General features: G+C 46.6%; 1 protein-coding gene across 1 annotated transcript in view; it reads right to left on the bottom strand.

The window, feature by feature from the left end:
• Nucleotides 1-1,180: 1,180 nt before the first annotated feature.
• utp18 (UTP18 small subunit processome component) overlaps nt 1,181-24,393 on the bottom strand; it is a 36,373-nt gene continuing 13,160 nt past the window's right edge. The window contains exons 7-13 of the mRNA XM_084329407.1: nt 22,328-22,502; nt 14,603-14,703; nt 14,396-14,486; nt 13,373-13,496; nt 9,307-9,481; nt 3,516-3,658; nt 1,181-2,044 (exon numbers count right to left, since the gene is read on the bottom strand). Of these exons, the coding sequence (XP_084185533.1) occupies nt 2,020-2,044; nt 3,516-3,658; nt 9,307-9,481; nt 13,373-13,496; nt 14,396-14,486; nt 14,603-14,703; nt 22,328-22,502 (834 nt within the window). The 3' untranslated portion in view covers nt 1,181-2,019. The remainder of the gene's footprint in view (nt 2,045-3,515; nt 3,659-9,306; nt 9,482-13,372; nt 13,497-14,395; nt 14,487-14,602; nt 14,704-22,327; nt 22,503-24,393) is intronic.

The following is a 24,393-nucleotide window of genomic DNA, read 5'->3' as shown; positions in this document are numbered from 1 at the left end:
AGCGTCACGCTGGATTCAACCGGATAAAATGTGCCGGAAGGTATGGGTTCTTACCTATCTCGATGTGATTTATCTAGATATCCACTGCACAGATTTTAGGTGTTAATGAAGCCAGCATAGCAGTCTGGGTAGCTGTGGTGGAGAAGATAAAGGAATGCATATAAATTTGAAATTTTCTGATGTTAAATGAAGTAGTGGATGTATAATCCAAGTGGGGGTCCTGAGGGGGGGAGAGCGAGCAAGAGCCCATGTATTGTATTTATAATTTTTATGTCTTTTAATCTACATTCATTCTGATTTAATTACTGGACTGTTATTATTATTTCTGTTATTGTCCTGTGATTTATCATTGATTATTACTGTTACTGTATTGTTTGTCTTGTTTCATGTTAAAAAAGGGAAAATAAAAAACATTTGTTCAAAAAAAAAAAAAACGCTCTCAAAGAGCACCTACAGGTGGCTGCAATTAGAAACTGGCACCGGTAAATGTCCAAATCCCCTCCTCCCCACCCAACCTCCTCCAATGTAGTTTCTTCCCCTTCGGATGTATATATTTTTCTTATCTTTTCTTTCTTTCTTACACACTACTGTATATTTGTATATCTTGTATGTCATAAATGTCCCGATGAATTGAAAATGGAGGACCCTGATGTAAATAAGACGAAAGTCTTTTTCTGGTCTGCATCCTCTTAGCAGTTATTTGTATTGAGCCGTACTGTATTGTACCCATTCTGCAATCTGTTAATAAAGTTTTCAATCAATCAATCAGTGGTTCTCAACCTTTTCTGGGTCAACGCCCCCTTATCTGATGTCCATGTTCCATAACACCCACATATCTGAATCCATAACGTGCCCATTAACCCCCTACACCCAATAGTCCTGTTCGCTGTATACGTCAGACTCAGTGTGCGCACGCATCAGTGGGGCAAAAGGAACACAATCCTGGTCAGAACAACGGGGCAGACTACAATATATTTGCATTTGTTAGCCATGCTAGCGATCTAAACAATCAATCCATGCCAAAGCTAGATATGTAAAAGGTGAAATACTCACAAAGCAGAGCCATGCTGCCGATTTGACAAAATGACATCCAGCCTTTTTCGTTTGAAACAACTTTTAGTCAGGGGAGTGTCATGGTTTCCCCATAGAGCCCTGTTGTACTTTCTTTTTGCGGAGAAGCTCGCACAGGTAGTGGGCAACTTAGTCCATCAGTGTTGTGTCAAATGAAGGCTTCTAACCAAATAAAATCTTTATTATTATAATATCTTTCTTGGATTCAAATGTTTCCAAATTTAACTTTTTACTAACAAGTGTGTATAAACTAAACATTACAAAAAGTTAACATTTTCTTTGCAAAAAAGTGACACTTTGCCTGATTCTGAAGTGGGATTTTGGATGTTGATTGTAGTCACTGCATGCACAATGCCCCCCCCCACACACACTCTCCAAACGCCCCCCCTGGGGGATGGTACCACCTCAGTTGAGAAATACTATTGTAGATTAAAAGAAAAAAAAAACACAATTTATTTCCTTTTTTGAGGTACAATGCAATACATTCCGTGAGTCTGCCTCAGGGCAGCTCTGGCTGCAATTGTAGCTTACCACCACCGGTATGACTGTGTATGAACGAATAATGGACTCTGTGAAGCGCTCTGGGTGTCATGCAGAGCGCTATATAAATCCAAGCCATTATTATTACATGTCAAAAGTCAGACAGTGCAACAGAAATTGCGTTCCGTTTACATAAGTCATGTCATTATGAAATAGGGCAGTTCACTTATAAACCATGTTTACTGGCGGTTAACGGTTAATTGGTTAACCACCGACATCTTTCGGCGAGATGGTGAATGTGTCCTGGCGTGATGGGATGATACAAATGTCATTGAAACGCCAGGTATAGCCAGAGAGCCGTTGTTCAGAAAGCCATGTGAGGATCAGATCTGTTCCACAAAGTGTTAAAAGAATATTTTTTTTCTTTAATCTTTAGGTTTGTGTAAAAGCCTCGTTGGCCGCTCCTCTTCAGAAGTCCTTGTAATGCAGCAGCCTGGGAGATAAACAAGGAGACATACGGGTTAAGGGTTAATTACATTAAAACACATGGTGATGGCACGTTCGGTCAGTCCTCGTCCGTTCGTGTATCATGTGACCAAACCGTATGTATATACTCTATATACGAAGTGATAGCATTCACAATAGTACATTTGTGTCCCAGCATTATATGTTTCCGACGATGTCTCATGATGCTAAAGTATTTTTGCACCACAAAAAGGTGAAAAGTCACAGATTTGTCACAGCTTGTAAACTCTGGTATCGTGGAATTTGCTGGAGTTTACGGCTGGTAGTTAGTTAGTTTACCGCAGGTTTGAGTAAATTGTAATGAACCAAAGGAGAATATACATTTTCTTTTTTCATCTTTGACGGTGAATAACACCATGCAAAAATGTACCAGACAAGAAATGACATTCAGCACCTTCTTGAGATCACATGTACTAAAAAATCTAAGCAAATGAATAAAGGGAAGATGATTAAACAGAAGGTTTTGTAGATACAGTACTGAATTCTGCCATCCGGACACATGCAATTTGAAATATGATTATAGAACATCAGGCCTATAAATGACCTTATTATGGCCAAGTCACACATCTATGGATCGGGCCAAATCTCCCCTTTCCAATGGCAGAGTTCAATCTGGATTTGTACCACCAGGCGCGCCTGACAGGGCAGCAAAAAACTAAATGTATCAGATTGCAACGCGGTTTTTTGCTAGACGTTCACAGAAAGGTAGAGAAACTAACTGCGTTCTATTTTCTGGCAATAACGTTCAGGTTTGTTCTACCCATGAGATATGATCATGAAAATAACGAGAGAGAAAAAAGCTTCACGCTAAAAGTCAGATGATTGACAGGGGCTGGCGTGAGCTGGGAAGTGTAGTTTTTTTTACTTTTTTCTTTTCATGTCAACGTTCACACGCACAATATATGCTTACCTAGGATTTGACTTGATTCAACAACAAAGCAGTCGGAGCAATGACAAGCCGAAAACTGTCGAAATTGTAGTTATTTGAAGTTTGGATTTTTTTTTACGACTGAGGTAGGTAAATTAAATTTCTTGAGACTAAAGTACCGAAAAAGGTACCGTTGGGTACCGGTATCGATTCACAGGTACCGGTACCGGTTCAAATGTGAAAGGTACCCATCCCTAATAAGCGCCTTTTTCCAACTCGATGCGCTGAGATTTCTATAAACTCATATTTCACTAATAACACTTACAATCATTGGTAAACAAACTTAGTGCTGAAAATATACACTTTGACTGCTGTTTTGACAGGGTTAGGGTATTTACTCTTGGCTACATTTGAAAAAGAAACGCAACATTAATTAATACGTTCTGTATTGATGGATTCATCGCGTGCCATCAATCTCGTACCGGTACCGGACCGCTCGGGCTTAAGAGGTCAACCGACAGAACTGAATTGCACAGAGCTGGACTGGGCCAAACACCGGTGAGTGACTGACCTGTAGAGTGGGGCGTGTCCCTTGTTGTTAGCCAATGAGAAGAAGCCGCTGTGTGGGGAGAAAGCGAGGCAACTGACGCGGTGGAGGCTCTTCCTCTTGGCGATGGGGAAGTTGGAGAACACCGTCAGACTGGACAGGTGGACCTGGAGACAGAACCAGTAGACGATGGATGACAGGACCACTGGTAACCACTTTCAAAAGAAAATGACACATTTCCAGTCCAGTAGTAGAGTAGGTAAACACTGGGAAAGCATAATATACTGTCCTACTGTGACTCCAAGATCCAGTAATAAGACACCAAATGATTGTGTTTTTGTTGATATATACACATAGCAACCGTTGTCTCTTCCATTGCCATGTACAAAACAATGGTTGCTATGTTACAGGCAGCCATGTTGGAAGAAAGAGAACTACACCAACATTCAGTGCAAGGCCCCCTTGCCCATTTACATCATTTCATTGAGCTGTTTTTAACACAACACAAGGTTTCACTGTCCTCTGATGACATCACCGGTGGTGGCCATATTCAAACTCATTAACTCTCAATAACTGTCAAACTAAATGAATGTGTGCAAAACAGTTTAGAGTCTTGAGATGTGTGTGAGATTATGTGCAAAATAAATAGTGAAGTGTCCCTTTAATGATAATCACCTGCTATTTGATAACAATCACCTGTTGTTCGATGAAATAACATGAATAAGACGGAGAGGGGAAGTGGGGCCGCGAAAACAATTGAGCTCAAACGTATTCGTGGTATAATGGAATAGAACACCCGGTCCCGTGACCACATCACTCCTGTCCTCCACTGGCTCCCGATCAAGGAATGCATTAACTTCTAAATACTGCTGCTCACCTTCTTATTTTGTCAGAGACCTGGCTGAAAAAGTCCATTACTAACAAAGTCATTTCAATCAAGGGTTACAATGTGTTTCGATGTGATCGGCCCAGGAAAGGTGGGGGCCTTGCTATATACATTAAAACCAGATTTCAAGTCACCCTCCTCTCTTCTGTATGATCCCTCAGTAAACTATTTGAATTGCTCGCTCTGAAGTTAGAACTTCTTAAGGGTCAGTTCATCACGCTGGTTGGCTGTTACAGACCTCCCTCAGCAAGTAGTGATGCTCTAACATCTCTGAGCAACATCTTATCTACCCTGGAGTGTAAATGCCCAGATAAATCTTCCCTTCTTGATTTATTTTTAACAAATGCTCCACACAAATTTTCTGAAATTGGTGTTTTTGCTAATGACCTGAGTGACCATTGTGTCATCACCACAGTCAGGCTCCCGAAAAACAAGGCCAAGGATTGTACAGAAACGGGATCTTAACACTTTGAGTGCCAGCGACAAGATTTATCATTGTTCATGCCAACCGTTGAGTGCCAGCCGACGAGAGATCTCGTTTTTAATCGTTATTTTTTTTAATTATCGATTTGAATTCATATTTCATCAATCTTGTCTCACGTTAGTGCTGCAAACTCTCTGAGCTCCATTGGGAAAATACCACCCCCTATCGTCTCTCCCTGTTGTACTGCACCCCATTGGATTAGACTGAATGAAACACATGGGGAGGGGGAAATCCAGCTTCCTCATTTTACTTCTCGGGCAAGCCACCCAGAGAGGATCCAAGTCATTTACGAGCCCCAAAACAGCGTGGAATACATATTTCCAGTATCCAGCATTGGATCAATAAACCGATATAAAATCGATATTTGGAATGGCGATCAGGAATTGGAATAATCTTTTTGGAGAACATCTGATCTGAGGTAAGGAATCTATTTGACCAGTTTTAGGATAATCAGGACTTTTTTCACAGAAATATCAGCGTGTGCCATATGTGTGTGTGTGTGCTGATAAGAGATTCGATTTTCAGCCCGCATATATAGCGTGCATAAGTACATATATACTATCGATAATCTAGCGTTTATTTGAAAACTATTCATAAATAGGCCGAAAAATTTCAATGTTTTTTGTGTATTCCAGAATATTCCAGTAAATGGCGTTTATCACAGAATCTTTATTTTCCTGAAACTTTCAAAAAACGAGTTTTTCCAAAATGGTATAAAACGGAAATGAACCGATTAAAAAAACAATCCGTTTCGACAATGTTGACTGCAAACAAGTCATTGATAAGCGACGGCCAGATTAGACACATAGCCATAATTTAAGACATAGTTTATGCGTTCACAAATATGAGAGCGCTATCATTGAAGTGGGTGGTGGCACTCAAGGGGGTAAATAGGAAAACACGGCTGGCACTCAACCTGTTAAGCACTTTTGTGAACAAGCATTTCATCATGATTTATGGCAGTTTGACTGGTCCAGAATCTCCCTAATTAATGATGTGGAGTTAGCCTGGAAATCATTCTATGATACTTTTCTTAACATCATAGACAAACATGTGCCAGTCCGCAAATTTATTGCAGAACCTTTAACTTACATTTTTAATCTCACCATCGAAAGCAATGAGATTCCATTAGTCTGGAAATCTGCCCACGTCCTCCCCCTGTTGAAAGGGGGTGATCCCTCATCCCTTAACAATTACAGACCAATCTCAAAGTTGTGTGTTTTAGCCAAAGTCCTTGAGAAACTAATAAGTGAGCAGCTAAAAGATTTTAGACTCACATGGCCTGCTTTCCAAGAACCAGTCAGGTTTCAGAAAGAAGCACAGCACAATCACTGCTACTCTTAAAGGAAAACTCCCAACATTTGAGCAGTAGGAGTAGGAAGACGTTTTGGAACTAGGCTGTTGGAGGAACCTACTTCCAGTGACTGATGCTAAGCTAGGCTAACGGTGCGTGTCTTCCTACTCCTACTACATGCAGAGAAGAAAAAGGGTATGCATCTTCTTGTCTAACTCCAGGGTAGATGCCAAATAAGCTAATTTCCCAAAAAGTTGGAGTTTTCGTTTAAAGTAGTCAATGATGTCATTGAATCACTGGATTCCAATAAATACTGTGCAGCTCTGTTCCTAGACTTATCCAAAGCCTTTGATACGGTTGACCATGCCATTTTATCAAAGTGTCTACATAAAACTGGTTTATCTAGACAGGCTGTAGAGTGGTTTTCAAATGACCTGACGGGTAGATCGCAGTGTGTACAGTCTGCTGGTTTATCATCCTCTTTCCTCCCTGTACTTAACACATCCTGCGCCAAAAACGTTGTACAACGTGTTTCAAGGTCATGCTAATTCTGCCATTCCACGGCGTACAACGTTATTGAGATCATATTTCATTTTTTCGCCATGGTATTCATAATGCCCTCACCCAGCCTCGGCTGATACAGTGGGAGCCTGCACAACTCTGCAACGCTTCAATACTGCCGCCTGGTGGTGATCGGGCGAGTTACAACCGGAAATGGATCTCTGGTGATCTCCGTTTACCGGGGAAATGCGTCCGGCACTCACATATTGTTGCGGGACTCTAGACACACAGCCGTACATATGGATCGCTGCCATAACTCAATAATCGATATGATTTGGGCGTTTATTATTATTATACAAACCGGAAATGGATCTAGTCGACCCACGTCAAATAAGTGGGATCTTTTTCCTCCAGTCTCATCGGCGAACGGTAAGAGGACGCTGACGTCATTTTCAGCGTGATTGTTTATTATTATTAATGCAAACTGGTCTGATCAATATATCACCCATACTACATAAAGCATTTACTGACGATCACGGAATTATAAACGACCCCCCCCCCCCGTTCATCCGTGCATGATCAGTCATAACGTTTAGGATCATGTACAGTTGACATTTTTAATATAGCGTGTATTGGCAACAAACGGCAGTTGATCATCTATATATGTGTTTATGCCTATAACTCACGTTCTAGGAATTACTGCAGAAAACGATAAAAACATTTATATTCTATCTAGACGGTATTTTCGTATGAATCTATGAATGAAAAAGTATAACGTTCCTACATCCGACCGAACATATGAACGATAGATAATCAATGTTGAATGGGCCATAGTAATGTCAATTTAGCAATACAATTTAAAAAGTTATAGCCCTGCAAAGAAGGTAAACATCTCCATAGGCTTAGAGTGGTGGCAGAGAGTGGTATGAGACTGGCAAACTCTGTGGCAGTTCATGTGTTAAGGGTGTGCCACAAGGTTCCGTACTGGGACCTCTACTGTTCTCCATATATGTAAATTATCTTTGTATCAACCTGTCTAATGCTGCTTACCATTTCTATGCTGATGACACAGTAATGTATTGCTCATCTCCCAGTGTTGTGCAAACGATGGAGTTCTTGCAATCTGCCTTTGACATTGTTCAGTCACATCTTACCCAGCTTAAGCTTGTGTTAAATGCTGGCAAATCAAAGTTTATGCTCTTCTCAAATGGGAAGAGACTCCCAACTGATCTTCCCACACTTGTTACTGCTGGAGGGACTGACATCCAAAGGTTTGCTTCCTACAAATATCTAGGCATTACATACAGTGGACGAGAACCTTACGTTTAAATCTCACATAGACAAACTTGTGTCAAAGCTGAAGCTTAAACTCTGCTTCTTTTTCAGAAACAAGTCCTGTTTTTCACTTAAAGTGAGAAGTCACCTGATCTCGATTACCTTCTTACCACTACTCGATTATGGTGACTTACTCTACATGTACAGTATGCACCTGATCAGTACCTTAGAAAGCTGGATACTGTGTACCATTCTGCCTTACACTTTGTCACGGGATGTGGAAATCGAGTGCACCATTGCACCCTATATACCATTGCAAGTTACCCATCTCTACAAATACGGCGATTTTCTCGATGGCTCTCTCTTGTGCACAAAGCTCTGCTTAAACTGGTTCCCTCGTACCCAAGTGTGCTTCTGTGCACGAAGCAATATAAGTATGCCCTTCGTTCTCAAGCTGCTCTAACACTGGAAGTTCCCCATATGAGAACTGAATTGGGAAAAAGGGCTTTTAAATATGCTGCTCCTTCATCCTGGAACAAGATACAGGAGGACCTAAAATTACCAGGACTGGTCACCCTCTTGAGAATTCAAAGCCATTTTAAAATCCTACGAACTCAGTTCCCCCGGACAGTGCAACTGTGTTTGATCATTTGCCTGTTTGATAACTTGCCTTGAAACTTAACTTGAAATTGGAGCTTGCTGTGAATGTTTTATCTGTATTTTATTGTGATGTTCTTTTTTATGTTGAAACTTTCTGCTGCCTTGCCCGGCCAGATCGCTCTTGAAAAAGAGTTTTAATCTCAATGATGCTTATCTGGTTAAATAAAGGATTTTATTGATTGATTGATTGATTGATTGATTGATTGATTGATTGATTGATTGAAAGCCCTCCATAGCCTTATCCCTCCCCCCCTCCGCCCGCCCGCCCCTACCTGACTGACCTCCTTCTCCCCTACCGCCCCACCCGTTCCCTCCGGTCCTCTTCCACTGCTTCCCTCACTGTCCCGTCATCCAAACTAAAAAGTTTTGGTGATCGGGCCTTCTCACGTGCTGCACCCCGACTCTGGAACACCCTCCCTCAGACCATCAGAGACTCTCCCTCACTCTCCACCTTCAAATCCCGTCTCAAAACCTACCTGTTTTCCCTAGCATTTAACCGTCCCTACCCATAACCTCCCTCCTCCAACCTGTTGTTGTCGTTTGTTACTGTGGCTCTATGTTCCTGTATTTCATATTGTTCCCCGTTCCCCCTGTGGTTCTATGTTTCTTTTCTTCTCTCTGCCTACTGTCAGCGACTTCGGGTTACTGAGAAGCGCTCTATAAATTAAATAAATAATAATTATTATTATTATAACTCGTCAATCATGTCACTGACCAATCGTACGGCCTCGTCGTCTGTGCGGGAGGCGATGGCCAGGATCTCGGAGGCGGGGTTAAAGGCCAGCGAGGTGGCTGGTGTCAGCAGGTTCATCACCGCCTTCAGAGGCCTGGGATTGGACGAGCTCAGACATGCCTCCTGGGAGTATATGTTGACCACACCCGACTGGGAGCTGGAGGGACAGAGAGAGAGAGAGAGAGAGAGAGAGAGAGAGAGAGAGAGAGAGAGAGAGAGAAATAGAGAAAGAGAGAGTCAAATAAAGCTGTGATACAATGGAGAAAAAAAACATACCTGTAAAAGTGTTCATGGATCACTTATTTTTCTTTTAATTATTAAAAAAGGAGACATTTGAATGCATGAGTTTCCTAAGAGTGTGTGTGTATCGTTCAGGCCAGGTATAGTACCGGTATATGTTTCTCACCTGCAGGCCAGGTATAGTATAATGTGTCTCACCTGCAGGCCAGGTATAGTATAATGTTTCTCACCTGCAGGCCAGGTATAGTATAATGTTTCTCACCTGCAGGCCAGGTACAGTATAATGTTTCTCACCTGCAGGCCAGGTATAGTATAATGTTTCTCACCTGCAGGCCAGGTACAGTATAATGTTTCTCACCTGCAGGCCAGGTATAGTATAATGTTTCTCACCTGCAGGCCAGGTACAGTATAATGTTTCTCACCTGCAGGCCAGGTATAGTATAATGTTTCTCACCTGCAGGCCAGGTACAGTATGTTTCTCACCTGCAGGCCAGGTACAGTATAATGTTTCTCACCTGCAGGCCAGGTACAGTATGTTTCTCACCTGCAGGCCAGGTACAGTATAATGTTTCTCACCTGCAGGCCAGGTACAGTATGTTTCTCACCTGCAGGCCAGGTATAGTATAATGTTTCTCACCTGCAGGCCAGGTACAGTATAATGTTTCTCACCTGCAGGCCAGGTGTAGTATAATGTTTCTCACCTGCAGGCCAGGTACAGTATAATGTTTCTCACCTGCAGGCCAGGTATAGTATAATGTTTCTCACCTGCAGGCCAGGTATAGTATAATGTTTCTCACCTGCAGGCCAGGTATAGTATACTGTTTCTCACCTGCAGGCCAGGTATAGTATAATGTTTCTCACCTGCAGGCCAGGTATAGTATAATGTTTCTCACCTGCAGGCAGGGCTGTACGCTAAGCTTTTTCACTAGGGGCACACTTGCCCCTAAATGAGAAATTTAGGGGCAAACAATATTTTTTAGGGGCACATTTTTAAATAACAATTTTACCATTATTAAAAAAATATGTTCCTCCTGCCTCATTACTGTGGTCCTTTTATTTAACATTTAAGTGCGTTTGTTTTCAGGTTTGTATCTTTTATAATGAACCAACTGAGAAAGTGTGTAAATCACTAATGGAACAAAAACAACAAACTGTGTGTGTGTGTGTGTGTGTGTGTGTGTGTGTGTGTGTGTGTGTGTGTGTGCGCACGCTTGTGTAGTGCTCCTTGAATGAGATCACCACAACACACACACACCATTGCATTAATCAGGAGGACAAGAAACTCTGCATACATTTGTTTCACAATGAAAAGTGCTTTAGAAATCAAATGAATTATTATTGTAAATAACCCCATGAAAGGTTTATTATTTGTATGGGTAATTACCTTCTTCATATTTGTGATGTTACTGGTTTCAGTGTGTGCCTAAAGTGATCAATGTGTTGGGCCGTTTATAGAGATCTATGCCAATTAATGTTTATGTATATCCGGGACTTTTTTTAATAAGAATTGAGAGGTATTTGTATATGTGACCTTTATTTTGAAAACCGTGTTGCGACGCAACCTTATTTACATTTGCGCTTTTGACAGTGAAATGTTCAGTCCAACTTAGCTCGAAGGAAAGACTAATCAAAAAGGTTTAATTGACCCGTATGAGGCTCTTACGGTAGGACTTTGATTGTTTATAGAAGTGGAATGTAATACTATGCTAAACGAGAAATAAACAGTGATTTTACCAGCAGTAAAGTTGCAAGCCACTTTCATTTCATATACGGGGAACCGTGACAATTATTAGTATTATCTTATTTGCATATTGTCTCATTATTAGATAGATAGATAGGTTGATACTTTATAAATTTAAGTAGACAGTATTTCACGTCCTAATAGTGGGCTACTAGTACTCACCTAAAGGCCTCTACATGCTACAGCAACTTCAAAGCAACTGCACCACAACATTGACAAAGCAACGGTGTTGTAGACACTCTGCATTTATGCTTCTGCAACATCGACGCGCAAAGTTAGTTTAACTAAAGTTAGTTTAGGTTCGTGTTAACGTTAGATAATGTACAAAATAAACGTATTTCCGGTGCTTTTAGACGTCGCTCTTTTATTTTGAAATCCCCCGACCGGAAGTATTTGTGATGTATTCTGCTTGTGTAACTTTAGGTTAGTTTTAACGTTAGCTGGCAGCTACAGGCACTCGAGGTCGAGGAAGAGCTGCTGAATTTAATCGGCAGGAGGAGAGAGAGCTCGTCAAAGCTGGATATATCCCTGTGGCTGTGGTTGTAGGCACGAAAATGCAGCTCGAACTACCCGTTATATTAAATTAATTGATTGCTGTTTAACAACTTGTCCGTGTCCAGTCCTTTCGAACTGCCCCACCGTCCGTTCATTGTAAACAATGATGCATGTAATTATATTAACGTTACTGTGTGTTGTTGTAGCTATGTTAATAAATTCTGAATGGCATTAACGTTAGTTGGGTATGATAGAGCATTGAATAGCATCAAGTTCAACGCTAGCTGGCTGGCTAGAACAATGGCGGATGGTATTCCTCGCTGCGGGACCAATATTATTATATGACATCTCTCCACATCGGACGTGGTTGTCATAAGATGGACTGATATCCACTCCGTTGTTCTTGCAGAGCAAAATTAGCGTCATAAATTTATTGAAAGGAGGTGCTTCTTTGACGATGCAATAGCCCATATTGAAAGGAAGAGAGGCCACATTCAGTTTCGTTTCGCTAGGAATTATGGGATTTGGTGTTGGATGTATAGACTACGCAGATAGGGACATGGTCTTTAATCGCACGATAGACTACAAGTACCAAGTATATAGCGTGACCCAGATTCACTCCACGCAAATCTTTTTTTTCACTCAGGCTATCGGTGATCGCAGTAAGTTCATTCATTGCCGACAGATTATTTCATAGCACCACGACATTGTGTCGCACTGTACAGCCTTGGTTGTAGGCTAATGTTTTTTTTTAAATTTATTCAATTTGTATGGATTAATTTAGGAGTGAAATGCGAATGAAGGGTTGAAATCACAACTCGCAACGTTGCTCCCAAATAATATTTCCAACTCGCAACGGCCAAATTAAGGGGCAATTTGCGATCATCTCGTCGCAGTGTACAGCCCTGCCTGCAGGCCAGCCCTAGTATAATGTTTCTCACCTGCAGGCCAGGTATAGTATAATGTTTCTCACCTGCAGGCCAGGTATAGTATAATGTTTCTCACCTGCAGGCCAGGTATAGTATAATGTGTCTCACCTGCAGGCCAGGTATAGTATAATGTAGGGCTGATCATAATCGGTCGAAAGGAGCCGTAGTCGACTGGACAACCTCTTAGTCGAATATATATATATATATATATATATATATATATATATATATAAAATAGTATAATTTTTTTATCATTCTTTCCAAAAGAAAAGAGGCCTAGAAGCGTGGCTAACGCTAATGGCACGCATACCAGAGGCTAACTGCCTACGAAAACAGGCACAGAGGCACTGAAAGAGGATTTCACCCATCTAATGAACACACTAGACTAGACAAATATCAAGATGTATCCATCAGTGGACCAATTGCATGATTTTGCAGAGGACAAGAAGCCTTCAGTCGACTCCTTCAGACATTAAGCACCCCCCACAGCCCAAATGTAATGATAAAAAATATATATATATATATATATTATTATTTTATATATTTTTTGTCTACCAACAGTCGACTAACGGCAAATTTTGGCCAATCATAGTCGACCATCCAAATCCTTAGTCGGGGACAGCCCTAGTATAATGTTTCTCACCCGCAGGCCAGGTAGCGTCCGTCTCTAGAGGCAGCGATGGAGGTTCCCTTCACGCAGCCTTCATCTGTAAACCTGTTGACACACCTGTTGCTCCGAGCGTCCCAGACGTACACCTCTCCTTCCTCTGTGTACACACACACACGCGCACACACACACACAATATTTAGCATGCCACATAACTTCTTTCAGAAAGAGAGGGTTTAGTGATTTCGGGGGTAATAATAATAATAATAATGCAGGACCTCTTTAGGGGGTCATTAATCGGCATGCAACGAACTGGACATGCAATTGGAGCGTCCCAGACATACACCTCTCCTTCCTCTGTGTACACACACACACACACACACACACACACACACACACACACACACACACACACACACACACACACACATGCATTGTCTTTTTCTCAGTCGCCGATGCGATAGTCTCTGCGCCTAACCCATCCCGTCGTCCTTCCCCCCATGGGCAGCCGGGAGCAGATAGGGCGTCAACGTGAGCCGCGCCCCGGGGACCAATCCACGTGCTCCTGTCCGTCTTCGTCAAGGACGCCAGTGTTAGCGATCTGTTGTTGTGCATGTTTTTCCATTGGGTTTATCTTATCGGGGGGAAACCCTTGCAAGCACGGGGGGAGAACATGCAAACTCCACACAGAAAGGCCTGGGAGATACCCCACTTGGGTACCTGGCATCATGGAAACCTGGTCCCCAAGCGGGAATCGAACCCTGGACCGGACTCGGTAAGTGAGCTAATAGCTTTGCATAGACGACACTATTGGCAAGTATTTCATACAGCATTTGTTATTATTAAATTGTTGTATTTGACCAGATGCAAAAAATTATCATTACATCGGCTGCTTTGTTCTCTAAATATCAGCCATTGAAAAACCCATATCAGTCCACCACTACTCTACATACTGGTCACTTCAGGACCCACAACCAGGTGGATAGACAGTCAGACAGACGGGTAGATAAAGATAGGCCGACAGGTAAGAGAGAGACAGACTTAGTTGTGGTGACTAACCTGAGCTGGTGTAGATTTTGCTGCCATCGTGAGAAAAGGCGACCCCACTGATGTCACCGTTGATCTTCATGCTACGCACCACCTCCCTGCTCTGAAACACACACACCATTCATTCATGTACACATTATTACAAACAGGCAGCCCTACTGGGTCCTCAGCAACACACGCGCCGAATGTCAAGTCGATATATATACATAACCAACCTACCTTCAGCGTTAGGACATGTAAATATCCATTGGTTCCTGTGAGGAGAAGAGAGTCTCCTTCAGGAGAAACTGAGAATTCCTTCACTCTGGCCTCGTTAAGACCTGGGACACAGTACAAACACCTGGTTAATACTCTGGCCTCGTTAAGACCTGGGACACAGTACAAACACCTGGTTAATACTCTGGCCTCGTTAAGACCTGGGACACATTACAAACAGCTGGTTAATACTCTGACCTCGTTAAGACCTGGGACAGATTACAAACACCTGGTTAATACTCTGGCCTCGTTAAGACCCGGGACACAGTACAAACACCTGGTTAATACTGTGGCCTCGTTAAGACCTGGGACACAGTACAAACACCTGGTTAATACTCTGACCTCGTTAAGACCTGGACAAACACCTGGTTAATACTCTGGCCTCGTTAAGACCTGGACAAACACCTGGTTAATACTCTGGCCTCGTTAAGACCTGGACAAACACATTAATACTCTGGCCTCGTTAAGACCTACAGAGACACAACCTGGTTTAATACACATTCTAACCTGGTTAATACACATTCTAACCTGGTTAATACACATTCTAACTAGGGATGCACCGATCCGATATTGGTATCGGCCGCCGATATCAGTAAAATAGCTGGATCGGGTTTCGGTAAAAAAAAAAAATATATATATATATATAGGATTTTTTTTTTTTTTTTTTTATATAAATAAAATAAGATAACCATTCAGTACATTTATATCTATGTGTTAATTTGTTACATTTAGTTTCACTAAGTTAGGAAAGTAATGTTTTAAGTCAAGCCTGATGTTGCCTTGCACAAAATAATGATCCCAGTCTCTTCCACACAGTGACAGTGAGGCATACAGTTTATTAATTGAATGAAGTTTATTTTCTGTCTTTGTTTACAACAAATCAAAAACACACTTGTGATCCTTTACAATTCTTAAAAACAAAATATATTTTAATATAAAAAAAAAGATTGGATAATTTTCTTTCTTTTTTTACTTTTTTGGAGAAAAAATATTGGACAATGGGTATCGGATCGGTATCGGCCGATACCCAAACCCAGGTATCGGTATTGGGACTGAAAAAGTCGGATCGGTGCATCGCCAATTCTAACCTGGTTAATACACAATCTACCCTGGTTAATACACATTCTAACCTGGTTATTATAACCTGGTTAATACACATTCTAACCTGGTTATTATAACCTGGTTAATACACATTCTAACCTGGTTATTATAACCTGGTTAATACACATTCTAACCTGGTTAGTACACAGTCTAACCTGGTTATTATAACCTGGTTAATACACATTCTAACCTGGTTAGTACACAGTCTAACCTAGTTAAAACGCATTGTAACCTGGTTAATACATACTTGTGTCGGTCTAGAAAGCACCTGCACTAATGTTCTGTTTTTTTAGATATTGGAAGTAAAGAATTTCAGGATTTGTTAGCAAAGGCTGCTTAGCAATTGAATGTAGACCACTTCATGCCCATGAACATGTATACTAGCATGCTTAGCATGACGCTACCAAATCATGCTACCACTCCTAGTCTGACAAATCGCAGGGTAAACACACATTTAATGATGGATTATGATGAATTGAAAATGGGGGACCCTGATGTAAACAAGACGAAAGTCCTTCTCTGGTCTGCATCCCCTTAACAATTGTATGTATTGAGCTGTACTGTACTGTACCCATTCTGCAAAGTTTTCAATCAATCAATCAATGGTAGGTGTGCCGGGCCGTTCTATTGTGCCGACTCACTGGAACGCTGAATGGAACCGGGCCCAGAAATAATGTTATCAATTACAGCTGTGATTACACCTGTGTTCACACCGAGATGTGTGTCAAAATGGCTGCCAAGAAAAGGGCCCATTTGTCACAGACTAGGAGTGGTGGCATTTGTTAGCTTAGCAGCATGCAGACACCCCCCCCCCCCCTCACCTCTGACTGAGGACAGACACCACCCCCCCCCCTCACCTCTGACTGAGGACAGACACCCCCCACCCCCCCCCTCACCTCTGACTGAGGACAGACACCACCCCCCCCCCCCCTCACCTCTGACTGAGGACAGACACCACCCCCCCCCCTCACCTCTGACTGAGGACAGACACCACCCCCCCCCCCTCACCTCTGACTGAGGACAGACACCACCCCCCCCTCACCTCTGACTGAGGACAGACACCCCCCCCCCCCCCTCACCTCTGACTGAGGACAGACACCACCCCCCCCCCCCCCCTCACCTCTGACTGAGGACAGACACCACCCCCCCCCCCCTCACCTCTGACTGAGGACAGACACCACCCCCCCCCCCCTCACCTCTGACTGAGGACAGACACCACCCCCCCCCCCCCTCACCTCTGACTGAGGACAGACACCCCCCCCCCCCCTCACCTCTGACTGAGGACAGACCCCCCCCCCCCCTCACCTCTGACTGAGGACAGACACCCCCCCCCCCCTCACCTCTGACTGAGGACAGACACCCCCCCCCCCCCTCACCTCTGACTGAGGACAGACACCACCCCCCCCCCCCCCCCCTCACCTCTGACTGAGGACAGACACCACCCCCCCCCCCCTCACCTCTGACTGAGGACAGACACCCCCCCCCCCCCTCACCTCTGACTGAGGACAGACACCACCCCCCCCCCCCCCCTCACCTCTGACTGAGGACAGACACCCCCCCCCCTCACCTCTGACTGAGGACAGACACCCCCCCCCCTCACCTCTGACTGAGGACAGACACACCCCCCCCCTCACCTCTGACTGAGGACAGACACCCCCCCCCCTCACCTCTGACTGAGGACAGACACCCCCCCCCCCCCTCACCTCTGACTGAGGACAGACACCACCCCCCCCCCCTCACCTCTGACTGAGGACAGACACCACCCCCCCCCCCCCCTCACCTCTGACTGAGGACAGACACCCCCCCCCCCCTCACCTCTGACTGAGGACAGACACCCCCCCCCCCCCTCACCTCTGACTGAGGACAGACCCCCCCCCCCCTCACCTCTGACTGAGGACAGACACCACCCCCCCCTCACCTCTGACTGAGGACAGACACCCCCCCCCCTCACCTCTGACTGAGGACAGACACCCCCCCCCCCCTCACCTCTGACTGAGGACAGACACCACCCCCCCCCCTCACCTCTGACTGAGGACAGACACCCCCCCCCCCTCACCTCTGACTGAGGACAGACACCCCCCCCCCCCTCACCTCTGACTGAGGACAGACACCCCCCCCCCCCCTCACCTCTGACTGAGGACAGACACCACCCCCCCCCCCCCCCTCACCTCTGACTGAGGACAGACCCCCCCCCCTCACCTCTGACTGAGGACAGACACCACCCCCCCCCCTCACCTCTGACTGAGGACAGACACCACCCCCCCCCCCTCACCTCTGACTGAGGACAGACCCCCCCCCCTCACCTCTGACTGAGGACAGACACCCCCCCCCCCCCCCCCACCTCTGACTGAGGACAGACAACACCACCGCCCCCCCCCCCCCCCTCACCTCTGACTGAGGACAGACACCCCCCCCCCCCCCCCCCACCTCTGACTGAGGACAGACAACACCACCCGCCCCCCCCCCCCCCCTCACCTCTGACTGAGGACAGACAACACCACCCCCCCCCCCCCCCCTCACCTCTGACTGAGGACAGACACCCCCCCCCCCTCACTGAGGACAGACCCCCCCCCCCCCCACCTCTGACTGAGGACAGACCCCCCCCCCCCCCTCACCTCTGACTGAGGACAGACACCCCCCCCCCTCACCTCTGACTGAGGACAGACACCCCCCCCCCTCACCTCTGACTGAGGACAGACACCCCCCCCCCTCACCTCTGACTGAGGACAGACACCCCCCCCCCCTCACCTCTGACTGAGGACAGACACCCCCCCCCCTCACCTCTGACTGAGGACAGACACCCCCCCCCCCCCCTCAGACTGAGGACAGACACCCCCCCCCCCCCTCACCTCTGACTGAGGACAGACAACACCCCCCCCCCCCCCCCCCTCACCTCTGACTGAGGACAGACAACACCACCGCCCCCCCCCCTCACCTCTGACTGTGAGGACAGACACCACCACCGCCCCCCCCCCCCCCCTCACCTCTGACTGAGGACAGACACCACCCCCCCCCCCCCCTCACCTCTGACTGAGGACAGACACCACCCCCCCCCCCCCTCACCTCTGACTGAGGACAGACACCACCCCCCCCCCCTCACCTCTGACTGAGGACAGACACCACCCCCCCCCCCCCCCTCACCTCTGACTGAGGACAGACACCCCCCCCCCCCTCACCTCTGACTGAGGACAGACACCCCCCCCCCCCTCACCTCTGACTGAGGACAGACCCCCCCCCCCCCTCACCTCTGACTGAGGACAGACACCACCCCCCCCTCACCTCTGACTGAGGACAGACACCCCCCCCCCTCACCTCTGACTGAGGACAGACACCCACCCCCCCCCCCTCACCTCTGACTGAGGACAGACACCACCCCCCCCCCTCACCTCTGACTGAGGACAGACACCCCCCCCCCTCACCTCTGACTGAGGACAGACACCCCCCCCCCCTCACCTCTGACTGAGGACAGACACCCCCCCCCCCCCTCACCTCTGACTGAGGACAGACACCACCCCCCCCCCCCCCTCACCTCTGACTGAGGACAGACCCCCCCCCCTCACCTCTGACTGAGGACAGACACCACCCCCCCCCCTCACCTCTGACTGAGGACAGACACCACCCCCCCCCCTCACCTCTGACTGAGGACAGACCCCCCACCCTCACCTCTGACTGAGGACAGACACCCCCCCCCCCCCCCCACCTCTGACTGAGGACAGACAACACCACCGCCCCCCCCCCCCCCCCCCCTCAGACTGAGGACAGACACCCCCCCCCCCCCCCCACCTCTGACTGAGGACAGACAACACCACCGCCCCCCCCCCCCCCCTCACCTCTGACTGAGGACAGACAACACCACCCCCCCCCCCCCCCCCTCACCTCTGACTGAGGACAGACACCCCCCCCCCCCTCACTGAGGACAGACCCCCCCCCCCCCCACCTCTGACTGAGGACAGACCCCCCCCCCCCCCTCACCTCTGACTGAGGACAGACACCCCCCCCCCTCACCTCTGACTGAGGACAGACACCCCCCCCCCTCACCTCTGACTGAGGACAGACACCCCCCCCCCTCACCTCTGACTGAGGACAGACACCCCCCCCCCTCACCTCTGACTGAGGACAGACACCCCCCCCCCTCACCTCTGACTGAGGACAGACACCCCCCCCCCCCCCTCAGACTGAGGACAGACACCCCCCCCCCCCTCACCTCTGACTGAGGACAGACAACACCCCCCCCCCCCCCCTCACCTCTGACTGAGGACAGACAACACCACCGCCCCCCCCCCCTCACCTCTGACTGTGAGGACAGACACCACCACCGCCCCCCCCCCCCCCCTCACCTCTGACTGAGGACAGACAACACCACCGCCCCCCCCCCCCCCCCCTCACCTCTGACTGAGGACAGACAACCCCCCCCCCCCCCCCCCCCTCACCTCTGACTGAGGACAGACAACACCACCGCCCCCCCCCCCCCCCCCCCCCTCACCTCTGACTGTGAGGACAGACACCACCACCCTAGGGCTGGGCGATATATTTTGGCTATATCGCGATATATATCGCGATATTTTTACATTTCCTCTAAAGCACTCTAAAAAAATAGTCACGCCAACATGATGATTCTAGTAGTCCCTGCAACATATGTCTGCATTAAACCATTCTTTATTTATACTGTACTGTAGTCATTAGTGGTTTCTATTAGAACATTTTATTTTGCAAAAGGGGTAAATCTTCCACCACTGTAGGGGATCTGATTCACTGTCAGCATCGACAGACTGCAAGTAGGCAGACAACTCTGTTTCAACCTGCTCTCTCTGTGATGTGGCAGCAGAGGGCGCCGTTGCCCTTTTGATTGGATATGGATTTCTCTCCATTGTTTACTTTTTTTGTCATACGGGATCGCTTTTGAAAATGAAGAAGCCAGAGTAATTTGCATCTGGGCTGGTTGCTTTGACTTTAGTGTGGGGCCAGGAGATGTGGACATGCAGAGTTTCACGCACTCTTCATTTTGTAGTGGGTGTATTTTTAAATGGTGGAACAAATTGGTGGTACTGCTACCTTTTGTGGCAACGGGTTGTTTGTTCAACATCTTCCTTGCGGTAACCAAACCACCGCCAGACGACGGATCCAGTACTGTTCTTTTTTGGAACCAGTTCATCCGCCCCGGCAGTGGCACCTCCATCTTCCATTGCCGTTTCGGAATAAATAAAATAAATAACTCGCTAAACTCTTCTTTCACGCTCTCGACTTTCCTCATTCCCCGTCTCCTCCAAACAACATGTGCGCTGAGCCGCTGACTTGGCACCGCCTCTCTGTCTCTGTGTGTGTGTGTGACGTAGAGTGGGAGGGCCGCGGGTGTGTGAGAGAGAGGAAAGCAGGAGTCTGCACTCTGCAGCGCTTCTTGAGGAAAGCACTGCGAGACACCACCTTACTGTAAATTGTACCTAAAATTGTACCTCATCCCATTCTGCTTTGCACTAGATAGTACTGTACATTAGTACACTGCATAGTATTGTGTATTGTATATTATATGGTAACTCAGAACATTGTACATATGTCTATACCGAACAACTGTGACCTCATTTTCTTCTTCTAAATTCATGCTATATTATGTTATTATGTTATTTGATACTATCTTGTCTAGCACAGTCTCTGGAGCGTAACAGTAAGAAGCATTTTGTATGAAAGTATTCTGTACTTCTGTATGACAACTATTAAAGAACTTGAACTTGAGTGTCTCTCGGCCGCGGGCGCCGCCATATAAACTAATACTCGATGTTCGCGATATAGTACAGTACTACATCTCGGGTAGAACAATCCGCGATACATCGAGTATACTCGATATATCGCCCACCCCTACACCACCCCCCCCTCACCTCTGACTGAGGACAGACACCCCCCCCCCCCCTCTGACTGTGAGGACAGACACCACCACCCCCCCCCTCACCTCTGACTGAGGACAGACACCCCCCCCCCCCTCTGACTGTGAGGACAGACACCACCCCCCCCCCTCACCTCTGACTGAGGACAGACACCCCCCCCCCCCTCTGACTGTGAGGACAGACACCACCCCCCCCCCTCTGACTGTGAGGACAGACACCACCCCCCCCACCTCTGACTGTGAGGACAGACACCACCACCCCCCCCCTCACCTCTGACTGTGAGGACAGACCCCACCCCCCCCCCCCCCCTCTGACTGTGAGGACAGACACCACCCCCCCCCACCTCTGACTGTGAGGACAGACACCACCACCCCCCCCTCACCTCTGACTGTGAGGACAGACCCCACCCCCCCCCTCACCTCTGACTGAGGACAGACACCCCCCCCCCCCTCTGACTGTGAGGACAGACACCACCCCCCCCACCTCTGACTGTGAGGACAGACACCACCACCCCCCCCCCTCACCTCTGACTGAGGACAGACACCCCCCCCCCCCTCTGACTGTGAGGACAGACACCCCCCCCCCCCCTCTGACTGTGAGGACAGACACCACCCCCCCCCCCCCCCACCTCTGACTGTGAGGACAGACACCACCACCCCCCCCCCCCTCACCTCTGACTGTGAGGACAGACCCCCCCCCCCCCCCCCCTCACCTCTGACTGTGGGGACAGACATCACCTTCCCCTCCATCATGTCATAGAGGTAGAACATCTTGTTCTTCAGACTGGTGGCCACCACCATCTCTCCATCCACACTGAACTGGGCTTTGTGAATCGGGAATCGCTCCAAGTGGATGCTCTGGATCTTAGGGTTGGTCTTACCATCCACCTGGGGAGAGAGTGAGAGAGAGAGAGAGACAGAGACAGAGAGGGAGGGAGGGAGAGAGAGAGGGAGAGAGCATGAGAGAAAGAGTTTTAAGCAACAGGGATGGGCTATGCGTGTGTTTACATGCACACAAATATTTCACATACTAGCTGATATCCTAGACCAGGGGTTCCCAAACTTTTCAGGCCAGGACCCAGAAAATAAGGCATCAGAGAGCCGCGGCCCAATGCACATCGTCAGGCTTTTTTTTTCTTTTTTTTTGCCAGGCGACCGATTTTTTAAGCCAAATATCACTTCAATCCTATTAAGTTAGTTCAAGTTAGTTATTCATTTATATGTGCTATTTATGAGAGGGCTAACTTGTTGCAAAATAATAATGATAATAATAATAGCCTCATTAAAATACTATTGTTGCTTCGGTTGTTTTCAGCGTTTTATGTGCATAATCTGTTATTTAGTTTGAAATGTTCGTTGAAATAAGTAGATTTTTCGTTTTTGTTTATTTATAGTCACATTTTAGAATACAATAGAATAGAATTTTAGAATACAACTAGAAACACTGTCCTGGCCTGCTTCTACGTTCAGTGGCCTGACAAAAAACAAAGAAAAAAAGAAAAACAAAAGTGATTTATTTTTTTTATTTTTTTTTGGAAATCATCTCGCAGCCCACCCGTGGCTGCTCGCGGCCCACCTTTGGGTCGCGACCCTGACTTTGGGAACCACTGTCCTATACGATATGAATGAATGAATGAATGAATGAATAAGGACTTTATACTAATTTGAATTCCTGATTACCAATATGCCTGTATAAATGGAATATTATGGGGAGTATTATCTTGGAAACAGAATTCAGTCTTGAAAACCCCAACAGTAAAGGTGTATACATGCCTCAAGTCAAGAGTTTTATTTGTCACGGCATACGAGTATACAATGAAATGCGGGTGGTCTTGCCCGCAACGATGTGCATAATACAATAGTAATAACATATAATAGAATCCAATAGAACGACATTGTATCCAATATCATACTAGGGATGGGCGAAAACTCACAAAATTACTATTCAATAGTCACTGGGAACTATTCGACTATTCAGTACCTTTACATGTTTAGTATAAAGTACAAGAGTGTAGTATACTGGGCGGTCAGGTGGCGTAGCGGAGATTGCGTTCGTCACCAAACGCCGGAGACGCTGGATTCGCCTGTTCGAATCCAGCTCACAGCTCCGGCGTTGTCACCAGCTTGGCTGGCCGTTCACACTAAGGCCATGGTTAGACTAGTGTATTCCTGGCGTTTTTTTATACGTTTTTGACGACGTTTGATGTCCCTATTACACAGAAATGCGTTTTTTGGTGTTTTTTTGTGGATACGGCTGAAACGCAAAATTGTGTTTGCGTTTGGAGATACGCAAAAAAAACGAATCGACAACAGCGTGTAGTCAGCACGCTAGCCGTTGTTGCGAAAACGCCCATGCGCAGTAGATACCATCTGCGTGCCCTTCCGGTGACAACAGTGTGTGTGTTTGGGACATAGCTCCGTGTCCCAAATAGCTTCAGCTACCATGTGTTGTCAAGTTATTGTTAGAAGGACCCCAGTCCAAGCTACAACAGTCTGCATTCCCTTAACAATTGTTTGTATTGAGCCGTATTGTATTGTACCCATATGCAATATGTTAAATAAAGTTTACATCCATTCATTCTGCTAGCATTACCGATTGCATGAGCAGCTGGCTAACGTGAGCTATCAGGATTCAGACCCTGTTAACTCAGAGCTCCTCTTTCAACTTAACAAGCATTAAACAAAATGGCCCAGTCATCTATTCACCTTTGTTTAATACACACAGCGTTGTCTCTAATGTTATCTAACTACTGATAGCTCGCGATATCATCAGTTTTGG

This window comes from Notolepis coatsorum (assembly GCF_963971535.1).
Source record: "Notolepis coatsorum genome assembly, chromosome: 14".
Classification (NCBI taxonomy): Eukaryota; Metazoa; Chordata; class Actinopteri; order Aulopiformes; family Paralepididae; genus Notolepis; species Notolepis coatsorum.
The sequence above is the reverse complement of the archived record's forward strand: the minus strand, read 5'-3'. Positions and strand labels throughout refer to the sequence as shown.